The sequence below is a fragment of the Petromyzon marinus genome, chromosome 4 (assembly GCF_048934315.1).
Source record: "Petromyzon marinus isolate PM22_M1 ecotype Great Lakes invasive population chromosome 4, UKy_Petmar_22M1.pri1.0, whole genome shotgun sequence".
Lineage (NCBI taxonomy): Eukaryota > Metazoa > Chordata > Hyperoartia > Petromyzontiformes > Petromyzontidae > Petromyzon > Petromyzon marinus.
The window spans coordinates 13991603-14005873 of record NC_133670.1 but is presented as its reverse complement, the minus strand read 5'-3'; the positions used below and the strand labels follow the sequence as shown (position 1 = coordinate 14005873).

The 14271-nt window shown below is 41.0% G+C and overlaps 1 protein-coding gene across 3 annotated transcripts in view; it reads right to left on the bottom strand.

Moving 5' to 3' along the window:
* The window catches only part of GALNT13 (polypeptide N-acetylgalactosaminyltransferase 13), a 117782-nt gene that overhangs the window by 62270 nt on the left and 41241 nt on the right, over positions 1-14271 (bottom strand). For all 3 annotated transcript variants that reach the window (XM_076057592.1, XM_032946085.2, XM_032946086.2), the window contains one exon: positions 3349-3517. In XM_076057592.1, the coding sequence (XP_075913707.1) occupies positions 3349-3509 (161 nt within the window). In that variant the 5' untranslated portion in view covers positions 3510-3517. The remainder of the gene's footprint in view (positions 1-3348; positions 3518-14271) is intronic.

The window sequence follows — 14271 nt, the reverse complement described above, 5'->3', positions numbered from 1 at the left end:
TACAATTAACACGTACAAAATGTGTTTTTTCTGAGTAATGAACATGTCGCTTTCTTTTGATTTAGGACCCATGACTAGTTGATTTGATTTTCCTCTCTTGTTAGTAAAAAACTATAAATATCCAGGGCGATCCATTTATAGATACACGACTGATTTATGATGATGACCCTCTTAGATACGTGACTGCGGCTACCCGAACCAAACAATGGACCGTATCGTGAACGATTGCATCATTGTATGCCTGCTCTCCAGCGGACTGGACATAGAATTATTCGTGCTACTCCAGAAGCTATCACATGGCTCACAAACTTAAACCTAGACGTATAACTTACACATATTTGTCATACGTAAGAGGAAGCAGAAGATGTCAATGACCTCAGCCTACGCATCATTGACAGCTATAAGCAAATCTGAGCAGCTATGTGGGGAAAAAGTATTTCAGGACTGTTAAAATACGTAACATGTGTTTTGAGATTGATGGATAACATGGAGTGACTTTCAATTAAAATTAAGTTCATATTCTTGGTTCTTTCGGTAAAGTCACGTAGATAGAAAACAAAAATCTAAATTAAAAGCAAAAAACCCACGACGTTTCGATCGCAACACAAGCGGTCTTCATCAGGTGGAGAGAAAAGAGGGGGCAAGCCTCCAAATGTAGCTGCTTATAAGGGCTCCAGAGTGGGCGGGGGAAAGGGCCGCACGAGCAGACAATGGGGGAGAGAGAGGGGGTGGGGCAGAGATAGGGGGGAGGAGTAGAGATGGGAGGGGGGGGAATTGCACCTCGTTACACCCATCCACACTGCTGACGGTAGAGGTTAACAAGGAAACAAAAATGCAAGTTATGACCCAAAATGTTTGATGACATCTTTCCAATGATTGCTGAGTTTAAAACTGTCGTCTCGGTTGAAATTGTGTTTGTGTCTGTAAATATGGATGGCTTCGTGAACGAATCTTTGTTGATAGCCAGTCGGCTTGCAAAGTACCATCGTCTTAGAGAAATCTATTTCATGTGAGCCAGCCGCATTAAAGTAATGATCAGCTACGGCAAAAGGATTGGTCGTGCCATGTTTCAGATCTGCCTTGTGTTCACGAACACGGTCCGAGACATGTCGCTTGGTTTCCCCAATGTAACTGCTGCCGCAGGTACAGCTTAGTTTGTAGACGCCGGGATATTGCATATCAGGAATCTTGTCCTTCACAGATGGGATCAGGTCACGAATGTTGTGCACCATGTTAAATCGGACCTGGATCTTGTGTTTGTTCAACATTTTGGAAATCTTTTTGGTTATCCCTGCTATGTAAGGCAAGGTGATGGTTTTGATTGGATCTTCAGATGGCTCCTTCCTCACTGTTGGGTTGATGGCTTTGCGGATTGCGAAGTCAGAATATCCATTCGCATTGAGAGCCCGGTGTACGTGTTTGAGTTCACTGGTTAGGTGTTTATGGTCGGAGATACATTGAGCTCTATGGTGTAGCGTTTTGATGAGGGAATTCTTCTGGAATGGATGGTGGTGCGAGTCAGGTTTTAAGTCGGCGTCAGTATCGGTTACTTTCCTGTAGACAGAGTGGCTCATTGAGCCATCTGGTCTCCTTTTGATTAAGACATCCAAGAAGGGTAGCATACCATCCCTTTCTACCTCCATGGTGAATTTGATTGCTGGGTGTCTGGAATTGATGTGGTTGAGAAATTGTTTCAGAGCTGGTCGGCAATGTGGCCAGACGACAAACGTGTCATCCACATACCTCTTCCACAAGGATGAGCATAGAGTGGATGCCTTGATGGCAACCGTCTAAAATTATTCCATGAAAATGTTGGCCACAACCGGAGATAAGGGAGAACCCATTGGAGTGCCCTCAGTTTGTTTGTAGAATGTTCCATTCCAAGTGATGTATTGGTGAGGTAGTGTCTCACCAGGGCTGGTACATCAGTATTCAGTCCTTGTTGGACCAGATCTTAAATTATTGCAATGGTATCGGACACAGGAACTTTGGTGAACAGAGAAACTACATCGAAACTAACAAGCAAATCACCTGGGGACAGTGAGATGTCTTTAATTGACGATACCAGGTGAGCTGAGTTAAGAACAGAAGAGGTGGTCTTACCAGTGAATGGCTGCAAGGTCTCAGACAGATATCCTCCACCTCCCATCTCTACCCCCCTCCCCTATCTCTGCTTCACCCCTCTCTCTCCCCCTGTCTCTGCCCCATTCCTCCCCCCCCACCCCATTGTCTGATGGGTGTACCGAGGTGCAATTCCTCCCTCCTCCCATCTCTACCCCTCTCTCCTCCCCCCTATCTCTGCCCCACCCCCTCTCTCTCCCTGTCTCTTGTGCAGCCCTTTCCCCCGCCCACTCACTCTGGAGCCCTTATAAGCAGCTACATTTGGAGGCTTGCCCCCTCTTTTCCCTCCACCTGATGAAGACCGCTTGTGTTGCGATCGAAACGTCGTGGGTTTTTTGCTTTTAATTTAGATGTTTTTTCTATCTCCGTGGTGACTGCAGTCACGGAAGTTTTAAGACGAAATAAAATTAAGTTCTCTATTATTTGTTCCTATTATTACCGTGGGGTATCGATACGTGGATCTATACGTGGATAATAATAATAATAATGGGTATTTGTTTTTGCTAGGCACCATTTACGCTGGGGGACCTCAGAGTGGTTGAATCACAATATGCGACTTACATCACTTCTCAAACATTTGAAAGGATACCCCCCCCCCCCAGTAGTTAGCCATCCCTGTGTGGCAGAAGGTGACTCAGCACCTGGCCTGCAACTGGGTATTAATCTGCCAGTAGGGGGTGAAGATTGCTATGTGCAATGCCAATTCAGTATTAATAAAGGATTATATACAGGATCACCCTGTTTACAAGAGGAGAGAGGCGGGGGGGGGGAATCATCTCGGCATTGTGGCCTAGTTCAATTTAATCCAGGGTGTTCACTCAAAGCAAGAACTCCAGGTAAAGAGAAGCACTGAGAGTTAAACATGTTTACAATGGAGAAACTGTCAAGTCAAGTTTATTTGTTTAAACAGGTGAGATCACAAGCGACCAGGGTAGTCTCATTTTCAAGAGTGACCCGTGCCAGAAAAATGACAAAGTCAAAACAAATAAAATAAAAGTGCATCAAATTAAGTACACAGAAAACAACAAAAACAACCATGTCACAGGAGAAATGCAATGTATTGCTCAAACATAAATCAATGCAAAAAATATATACCTTCCCGTAACGTAAATCGGCTTGAACAGATTGTTTTCAGAGTGATCATACACAGGACAATTACAAACCAAGTTAGAGTAACGTTAAACAGACGTAGGGTGCCTATTAAGTGTGACTATGGTAATGACTTACCCCTCCAGACGCACGTCAGGAAGGCTCCTGTTGAGAGCGATGCGCTTGCTAGCCAGAAGGTTGAACTGATTGATCTTGAAAAGCTCTCGCATGTTCTCCTGCTCCTCCTTGGGAATCAACACTGCCTTTCCCATCTCCCCTGGCCCCTCAGGAGGCTTCATGTTCAGGTCTGAAAATTACACACAGGTTTCATTACTATTTTATTTCGGGTTATTTTAGCATGTGGCTCATTCCTGCTGTAATGTAACCCGAGCAACGAATGTAGAGGACATGTTAATGCACCGACTGACTTCAAATGGCATTTCTGTTGGTTAAAAAAGGTCTTGGTTATAATCTTTAACAATAGTCAATCCCGTGTTTTCTCAAAGAAAATGTTAACCTCTTCAAGGTACCCAGGTCGACCGATCAATGTCATCGTAAAACCCTTTGATGGTCATTTTGTTGACAAAAAGGCAACATTTTACCACATTCACCAAATGCATTCATACAAGCTTTAACACGTAGACATAAGCAAATTCACATTACATAAATATTTGCAAACGTTTTACATGTTTAATGAATTAATTAATTCAAGATTTGCACAGTAAGAGTAGTTATGACTACACAATGAAATGGCAAATATGTATAATGACCAAAATGACTAACTATGATAAGAACTTAGGACATTCACGCAAAAACTACACAAACTGTTAATCATATTCTTGGTTCTTTCGGTAAAGTCACGTTGAAGGGAAACAATAAAATATATATAAAAAAATAAAATTCTCACGACGTTTCGACTGCAACACAAGCAGTCATCATCAGGTGTGAAAACCAACGGCAAGAACATTTGAAAGAAGTGGCGGTTGGTTCTTGCCGTTGGTTTTCACACCTGATCATGACTGCTTGTGTTGCAGTCGAAACGTCGTGAGAATTTTATTGTTTTATATATTTTTTTATTATTTTATTGTTTCCCTTCAACGTGACTTCACCGAAAGAACCAAAAATATGAATCACTGCAGTCACGAAAGCTTTAAATCAAAATTTAAACTGTTAATCTATAAGTTTATGTTTTACTGCATGCCAGGCAACTGTTTGGCTTTAATGAATCCATGCATGTGTAATAATGCTCCTATTTATTTCCATGGTCGAATTGACATGAAAACTACATTGTGTTCTACGCCACGTTTTAAAACAGCAGAATTAACAACTTCTCACCTGCCACACAAAGAGAGCAGCACACATCCACGCTTGCACATAAATACAGTAATGACCTTGTATACTACAGTAACAAATCTAATAATCAGAGAACACGCCTCTCCTCCTCCACATAAAGATAAGAGTATTTTTTAAAACATCCCATCAGCCACATTGCTTTCTGGTAGTGCATTAATTCAGCAGCATTGGCTCACCACACGCAAACTCTGGACCAGTTTCTATATTCAGTGTCTGATTATATAAACCAACACTGGTGAACTTATAGATGTTTAGAAATAAGCCTTAGTTCGACATAACAACTATATGTATATAAACACAAAAATAATAAGCGTCTTTGCGGAGAACATTAAGTATCAAGCCAATGAACACATAATTGAAATAAACCTTTACAGGGTGCAAGCCTGTTATGGCCTTTGAAAGCAACCACTTGACCACTGTTTATAATGTGTATTCGCTTAATGACTATGTGTGTGTGTAACTCATGTTGCTGTGTTCTGTACCTTCCCATCTCTCATTGCTTTGGAAATGGCTCTCTCAGTAAAATACAACTGCACAACAATGAGTCATGTCCAAAATATAACAGGTAATGGGGAAAAAAACCTGCTTTTATGCTCCCAATGTCACCACAGCATTGCCATTACAAACTGATTGACCGTATACGTGTGATTGTGGCAGGACTGTACTCGGTTATTTCCCACCTTACATTATTCACTGTGTACGAAGGCCATCGCCTGAAGCCTAACAGTTGTGCTATATTCCATGCTGTTACTGAGATCAAAATGCATGGAAGACATCGCACGTAAAAAAAGCCCACACACAAATGAATAAATAAATGCTCAAAATGTATACAGAAATAAAGGTTAGTCCTGAGGTCTAGTTTCTTCATAAACACAATTAATCAGAATGACAGAGCCACTTGGCTTACCAAATACTCAACACGCAAGCGGTAGAAGTCAGTGCTGCATTCAAAGTATGTAGAATTGCCCTTGGCAGGAGGGCATGTTGAGGTGGCTCCTGCGTATACAGGTCACATTGGTGAGAATTGACTGTGAATGTTAATCTAATTTTTAGAAGTCACGCTACTGCTTCACCATTCACGCCGTGGTTCTGATATACTGTTTTGTATTATTATTGCACTGCTGCAGTAATTACTGAAATGAGGTATTTACACAACAAAAATTGCCATCTGAACTAGAGTGCAAAGGGAAAAAAATGGAAACAAATGCTGACGAATGAGTTTTGCAGATTAGTAAGCCTTGGTGTCGATTTTACATACAGTTAGATCACACGGTATTTGGCCTAGTATTATGTGAATTACGCTCCAGGAGCTTTCACAAACTGATGAGAAATATGCAAGAACAAATATCCTGGAAAAGAACGCTTTGTCAGCTTGAAGCTGGAGATGCGGAAGATTGACCGCACATTGTAGTTTTCCCTGGCCCTGTGATTACGAGCACACGTCATGGGTAGAGCGAAATTGAGAGAGCGTTTTGAGCACACAGACCGCTGCTGCTCACCCACTAAATGTAATGCTCCAGGAACCTGTCCAGCATCAATCGAGGCATTACATGTAGGCATCTCGAAAGCTGATTTTATTTTACCTTCTGTGCAGGCTTCATTTACGCCGTGTAAGAGGTTTTATATTCAATTGAACGTGTGCATTTTTTTAAATAAATAAAAAATGGTGAAAAAAGGGGGTGTATAATTAGAAGCCTCTCCACTTTGAGGATATATCAATCGCAGCACCACTGAACTCGTAAACCACTATCAAAAAGGTTAATCTGTGAAACAATCAAACATCAAGCTGATAGATGCTGATCTGTAAAAGTAGATTGTACTAAAATCCTTTTTTGTTGTTGCGTTACCGGTAATCACCTAAAAAAACACCGGCTCTCGGTTTTATTGCCGCATGTACAGAAATCTCTAGAAATAAAAAAAATAACACCGTTGCCTTTTAAATTTAGAAACGAAAGGGAACTATCATGGTGTCATGGCTAGCACGCCAAACTGGCAATCCTCTGAAACATTGGTGCAATTTTCTTAAATCTGTCTACACCCAGGGGTATAATGGGATAGCTGGTCGGCAGTTAGCGTGTGGCCAATTGTGGTTACACTCCCCTCTTTCAACACGTGAGAAGCTCACTTGCCACTATGACCCGTTACAATTCCTTGTAGTGGAACGTGTTCCAAATCTGTGCCGAACACTAATCTTAACAAAAGTCTAATTGCATACCAAAGTTAATTGATCGGAATGCCACGTGTGCAGTGGGGTAAAGTGTGGGTAATCCCATCTTTTCCAAGATGTCTGGCTAGGCATGGATGAGTAGACCAAATACCCTGCAGAGATCACTCTCGTGGTGGCCCTTTCTGCCAGCAGTGGCATGAGCATAGCAGGCAACTGCAGAGTTTTGCATCTTTGCCTTTCAACTGAAAAACATTGACGAATTTACCACGCGGTGACTTCAGCCGCGCCATGCCGTTTGAACGTTCACGGGGGCCATTCAGTGCATTCATTATGAACATTCAAACGATTACCAGTTCCTGACTGTCATAAGTGCTAATAGATTCCGTAAACGGGTACCAGTTTACCATTTAATAAGCCTATATTGTACCTGCCTAACAAAAAAAAGAACAAACTAGATTTGAAGCTTTTGTGACTGCAGGAATTACTTTCTACGTGACTTTACCGAAAGAACCAAAGAGTGAAAAAAGAACAGCCATAAAAAGACATTTAAGGATACTTTTGCTATCACTTTTAAAACCAAAAAAACGTTACTATTTCCAAACATGATCCAAGCGGCGTATTATACCATGGGGTATACAAATACCTTTTTACACATGCCTCACCACTTTAGGTTTTTAAGTTTCGGCATCTTGTGACCACTGAGAGGTCGTGCTTACTGGTGATTTTGTACAGCCTTGATTTGTGTTACATTGGCGAAATCACAGCTCATTCAGTCAGTTTGCTGGAAGATATTTGCAGCACTGTTCATGGGCAAAAGCTGGCCAAGTGAAACAAATGGACAATATATACAATAACTATTATCCGTGACCAAATAACCCGCAAATCCGATTAATCGCGAGGGGTAGTAGGGTCCATGAAAACTCATATTATGCACGGCCTTATTCCTTCTTATTGTCCGTGACTTGTCCCAGATGTCTACATGGAAACGGCATCAAATTACAGAGACATAGACACACACACATACAGTGAGGGAAAAAAGTATTTGATCCCCTGCTAATTTTGTACGTTTGCCCACTGACAAAGAAATGATCAGTCTATAATTGTAATGGTAGGTTTATTTGAACAGTGAGAGACAGAATAACAATAAGAAAATCCAGAAAAACACATGTCAAAATGTTATAAATTGATTTGCATTTTAATGACCCCCTCTCAATCAGAAAGATTTCTGGCTCCCAGGTGTCTTTTATACAGGTAACGAGCTGAGATTAGGAGCACACTCTTAAAGGGAGTGCTCCTAATCTCAGCTTGTTACCTGTATAAAAGACACCTGTCCACAGAAGCAATCAATCAATCAGATTACAAACTCTCCACCATGGCCAAGACCAAAGAGCTCTCCAAGGATGTGAGGGACAAGATTGTAGACCTACGCAAGGCTGGAATGGGCTACAAGACCATTGCCAAGCAGCTTGGTGAGAAAGTGACAACAGTTGGTGCAATTATTCGCAAATGGAAGAAACACAAAAGAACTGTCAATCTCCCTCGGCCTGGGGCTCCATGCAAGATCTCACCTCGTGGAGTTGCAATGATCATGAGAACGGTGAGGAATCAGCCCAGAACTACACGGGAAGATCTTGTCAATGATCTCAAGGCAGCTGGGACCATAGTCACCAAGAAAACAATCGGTAACACACTACGCCGTGAAGGACTGAAATCTTGCAGCGCCCGCAAGATCCCCCTGCTCAAGAAAGCACATATACATGCCCGTCTGTTTGCCAATGAACATCTGAATGATTCAGAGGGCAACTGGGTGAAAGTGTTGTGGTCAGATGAGACCAAAATGGAGCTCTTTGGCATCAACTCAACTCGCCGTGTTTGGAGGAGGAGGAATGCTGCCTATGACCCCAAGAACACCATCCCCACCGTCAAACATGGAGGTGGAAACATTATGCTTTGGGGGTGTTTTTCTGCTAAGGGGACAGGACAACTTCATCGCATCAAAGGGACGATGGACGGGGCCATGTACTGTCAAATCTTGGGTGAGAACCTCCTTCCCTCAGCCAGGGCATTGAAAATGGGTCGTGGATGGGTATTTCAGCATGACAATGACCCAAAACACACAGCCAAGGCAACAAAGGAGTGGCTCAAGAAGAAGCACATGAAGGTTCTGGAGTGGCCTAGCCAGTCTCCAGACCTTAATCCCATAGATAATCCATGGAGGGAGCTGAAGGTTCTAGTTGCCAAACGTCAGCCTCGAAACCTTAATGACTTGGAGAAGATCTGCAAAGAGGAGTGGCACAAAATCCCTTCTGAGATCTGTGCAAACTTGGTGGCCAACTACAAGAAACGTCTGACCTCTGTGATTGCCAACAAGGGTTTTGCCACCAAGTACTAAGTCATGTTTTGCAGAGGGGTCAAATACTTATTTCCCTCATTAAAATGCAAATCAATTTATAACATTTTTGACATGCGTTTTTCTGGATTTTCTTGTTATTCTGTCTCTCACTGTTCAAATAAACCTACCATTAAAATAATAGACTGATAATTTCTTTGTCAGTGGGCAAACGTACAAAATCAGCATGGGATCAAATACTTTTTTCCCTCACTGTAGACAAGGTGACACCGAGAGAGACGCAGAAACATCTGCAGACACGGAGACACCCACAGTCACACCAAAACACTAACGATAACCCTTCAACGGAAGTGGGCTTGGGTAGGACACATTTATAGAGGATGGATGATGGTACTTGCTAACAGCACTTTCCCCAAAAGTATATTAAGGCTATACTGTACGGGGGGGGGGGGGTCTCTGTCATCCAGTTGGCTGTCAGTGTTTTCACCATTGGGACAGTTTATACAGGGCTGTTGGTGTGATTTTTCACACTGACCCTCCATTCTCTCAGAGAAATTGGCAAATCACACCACCTGCTGTAAAGTCAGTGTAAAAAAAAACAATTTGAAAAGTTGACCAAAAATCTCAAACAAATTAAGTTATCTTCTTTGGTTCTTTCGGTAAAGTCACGTAGAATGAGAATAAAATAATAAATTGATAAAATAAAATAACACAATAATAATCTCACGACGTTTCGGCCACAACACAAGCGGCCTTCATCAGGTGAAGGGACGAGACTGTCTGGTAGGACAGCGCTGGAGTGAAAAAAGCCACGTTCAGATCACGACCTTTAAGCTGTGTCTGAAGAAACAAAGCGCCTTGACAAAGGAATTAGCATATAATTTAGCATTGAAATGGCCGAGTGATTAGCTTGTGACTGGTCACAGAAATGGCTATGTTAAAGTTAAAGCATACACATCTGCAGATCGAAATGAAGTTATATTACAGGGAAAACTAATGGGAATTCATTTGACGTACAAAGCTGTTCCACCATTAAACTCCTACCTTCATTGATCTTTTATAAGAATGCTGTTAGAGGCAAAAACGGTGTTCATGTAAATCCTTTCTAAAACTGAAATTAATTTTCTTTGCGGCTTATGATACTGAGCTATTTTGTATGCGTGTTGAACTTTATTTTGCACCGTACGTAGCCAACCGCGGTGAATGGAGGTGGGGCGGCGGCAGGGGGGGGCCAACAAACTAAATACACAACAATCAGTTCTAAAGAAGTGAGTGTTCAATCGGCATTCAAAAGTGCACAGCTCCAGTGGCTTCCTAATATCCGAAGGAAGAGCATTCCAGAAGGCCGCAGAAGCGCATCTGAAAGTGCGCGATGGAAAAAAAAGCACTCTGATTGTATGCAACATCAGCGACCTTTTCAGTGCCCAATATATACTCTGTGTGGCTCTTTACAGCTCTTTGTCCACCAATAGACACCACTCCAAATACAATGAACAAAATACCATCCACCCTCTTCTTTTAAGCCATAAACCATATGGATGCTTTTTTTTAATGCACGTGTTATGAAGTGTTTCCACAACACATTCTGTTTTATACCACAGAGCATGATATCGAGTTTCATCAAACTGGCATCGGGAATTCCCAAGGGGCCAACAACCACGACTCTGCCAGTGAACGGTTTAACCACGTGCGTTGGCACATGTGGGATAAAGAAAAAAGCAGAACAGCTTCGTGTGAAAAAAAAAATCTATGCCCATATTTAATCTGTACTTTTAATAAGGACGCCTTCAACATAATCTCTGTCATGCATTAGTCATGCCGCAACACAACCGGCCTCGATTCCGACACAAAAAACAAATCCAGCCCAGTACAGAACTGGAATATGCCCTTGCAATTGTGCAATTGTGCAACTGTGCACGTGCTAACCCGTTGGTCAGGAAATTCAGGATTGCTACATTATGAAAAAAAATCACAGCAGACGTGAGAGCTATGGTTTGTACGGAAAGAGAAAACTACAACAATCGGTTAATAAAATGTTGATTTAAAGCTTTCGTGGCTGCAGGGATTCATATTCTTGGTTCTTTCGGTAAAGTCACGTAGAAGGGAAACAATAAAATAATAAAAATATAAATCAATCGGTTAATACTCTGGAGAATTCACACTGCACTTTATCCACCATTTCATTCATTCTTTTGTGTTCAATTCCTCTTCCACTTTACAGCAACGTGTGCAATATCAGCAAGAGAGAATGCCATATACCACATATACCGTGCCACTTCTTCAGCGCGACTACGTACGAGGTTTTGAATTGAATGCTATCGTAATTTTGCACATCTTATCAGAGCTGGTAAAGCATCTGTTCAGTGGGCACAGTGGGATAAAGAGAGAGGTGAATGGTGGGGGCCGCTGTGACGCCAACAGGCATTTTTGTCATCGTGGCTCTCGCTACTTTGACAGGCATGTTCAAGGTACACGTCAGCTTTACAGGTTTACTGCCACGTGTACAAAGAGCATTAAAAATGTCAGACCCAGAAAGCAAGTCGACAAACGTGGCTGGCTATTGGTGTGGGTAAAACGTTTGTGGCGTTATTGAAGAGGTTAAAAACTGGCTTTTTTTTCTTGTACATACATAAACATTTTGAGAAAGTTATCTAGTCATTTTTAACATCATATATTTAGGTCTAACATAAATACATATATAATGCGATGTTATAGACATGTTTATGAAAATGTATGCTTGACTTAAAGAGGAAGCACATTAACAGCGTCAGAAGGTACCTCATGGGTCCCTTAATTGTGAACATTCATAATTATTCATTATATAACAATTATTCATAATAATTATTCATTAAGCGGAGCTAAAACAAGCGCTAGGTCACGTCACTGCCAGATATAGAATCTGATGCATTGATAAGCATTCTTATTGCATTCAAAACAGTGTTTTAAACAAGAAAAACACACCACCCAATTTGACACAACCTGCCATTAGCTTATCCCCATTATAATTAATTAGAAATCGATTTTTTAATATATATTTTGTTGTTTTCTTGTATGACTACAAGAAAATGACATATAAAACACGATATTAATTCATTCATATACAGCTGTTGGTTAAGATGGCATAAATAATACATTTAAAAAACCCAGCTCTCTATTATCCAATGGCCCAAGAAAAATCTACTAACCTTGCCAAGAGATGCATCATATTTCAATTTAACAGCATTCTATAGTCCAACCCATCACCCCAGGGGTTAATTACTTTCTTGTTCATCAGACTAAACCTGTGCGAACACAATGGCAATTCCCATATGAGTAGCTTATTTCATTATGCAGTGAGATTTATGAGCTGGTTTGTGCCTTAATAGCGATGGTATAATGTGCTAAGGAAATCTAAGCAATCCTCCTGCAAGCCTCAAGGTGCAAGTGTTTGAATAATGTGATATGTGATGTTTTTTTTTATTCTACACTGATGCATCAAGAGCAATGTCATTATCTCTTAAGTTTATGATTGACCATCATGCAATGTACAATGTCCATGTGCCTTTTTACATAGCACAGCCTATGAGCTGTCTTGATAGGATTGAGCCAAATTGTTTGGGTAAATGAAGATAAGAATAATTAAAATCAATATCATACGTTCATTACGCCATTTTTCTGTCAAATTCCACTAAAGCACTGTATAAAATATGGAAACAGTTAATGTGATTTGTGAAGTTTACATTCATATGACAATTATAATTGCCCATTCTAAATATTACAATGCCATTTTAAAACATACATTCTCAAAGATATCGACATCATTCTATTATTATAAAGTAATAAACAAAATATATATAAACGTGGGGCACTTTCATATTGCATACTTAAAATGTACCAATCACCAGCCGCCTGGACCCTATCTGCGGATGAGAACCTCTATGCAAATGATGATGTGACTCGCAACACGAAGCAATATATTCTATTAAAAGTCATCTGGCGAGATATGGCAGGCCAGCCAGAGAAAAGTAAGGCTATATTTATTTTTCACTTCGTAAGTTCATATGAACAGAGAGCAAAATTACGAAGCGGAAATATTGCTGCAGTTTTATAAGATGCAAGATCAATTAACAAGATGCATTTCCTCAACTTTGCAGTGCTTTAGCGGGAATGTAATTGCAGTGTTATACACCACAGAAAGGTGTAGGCACAATTTTATCTCTTGCAAAATTACATCTTAATTAGTATATTATTGGTATCTTACAGTACTATCAAAGCTCCAACCATGATCAAAAGGATGTTGATGTGCTCCGATGTCCTGCTGGTAGATCAATCAATTCTGGAGTGAGCTTTTGAGTCAGGATGTTTTGAGCTGGAATAGTATAAAGAAATTGTTATAAATGATTTAGGGGTTGAATCTATTTGGAGGGACACAAAAAAAATCTGTGGCCAGGCCAAGGTGGGATCCATGTGTGTGTATATAATGGACAGAGGAAGACTTTCAGGGCATGATATGGATTCTGAAATGTTAGGAAAGGGGCCAGAGGGAATGCAAGGACATGACGGATAGCAGGATTTATTAAAGCTGTTAGGCTGCGAAATGATGCCAACAAGCCATCTTAGAATAGAACGGGCGAGGACAAAACAGCCCCTTACGCACAAAAGAGCCGTAGCAAACCCAATCGTGATTTTGTGACTTGATGGCAACCTAAAACCACGTACAGTCACACAACCTAAACACTTAAGTTTTGCAGTGCTTCTAGATTTGAAGCTTTCGTGACTGCAAGGATCCATACTCTTTGGTTCTATTCGGTAAAGTCACGTAGGTAAAAAAATAGGGACCGTGCTGTCACGAAGACAGCGTTGGAATTAAGAAAGTCAAGCCAGGTCGCGTCCTTTAAGCTGTGTGGGAGGAAACCAAACGATTTGACAAAGGAATTAGCATAAAGTGCTGATAGAGCACCTAACACGGGGGGGGGGGGGAAGTTTACAAACGTTGTTTTGAAGGGAAATAAGCTGCTGTGAAAGTTTGGTATATAACTACTTGGATAAATATACTGTACCATTGAAAATTAGTTTAATGTTTGATTGCTTAATTTTAAACCATCTGCTCGGTTGAAATTGTGTCTGTGTTTGTAAATCTGAATTGCCTCGTGGACAAATCTCTGATGATAACCTATAGGTTTGCAAAGGACCTTGGTATCGGAGAACACTA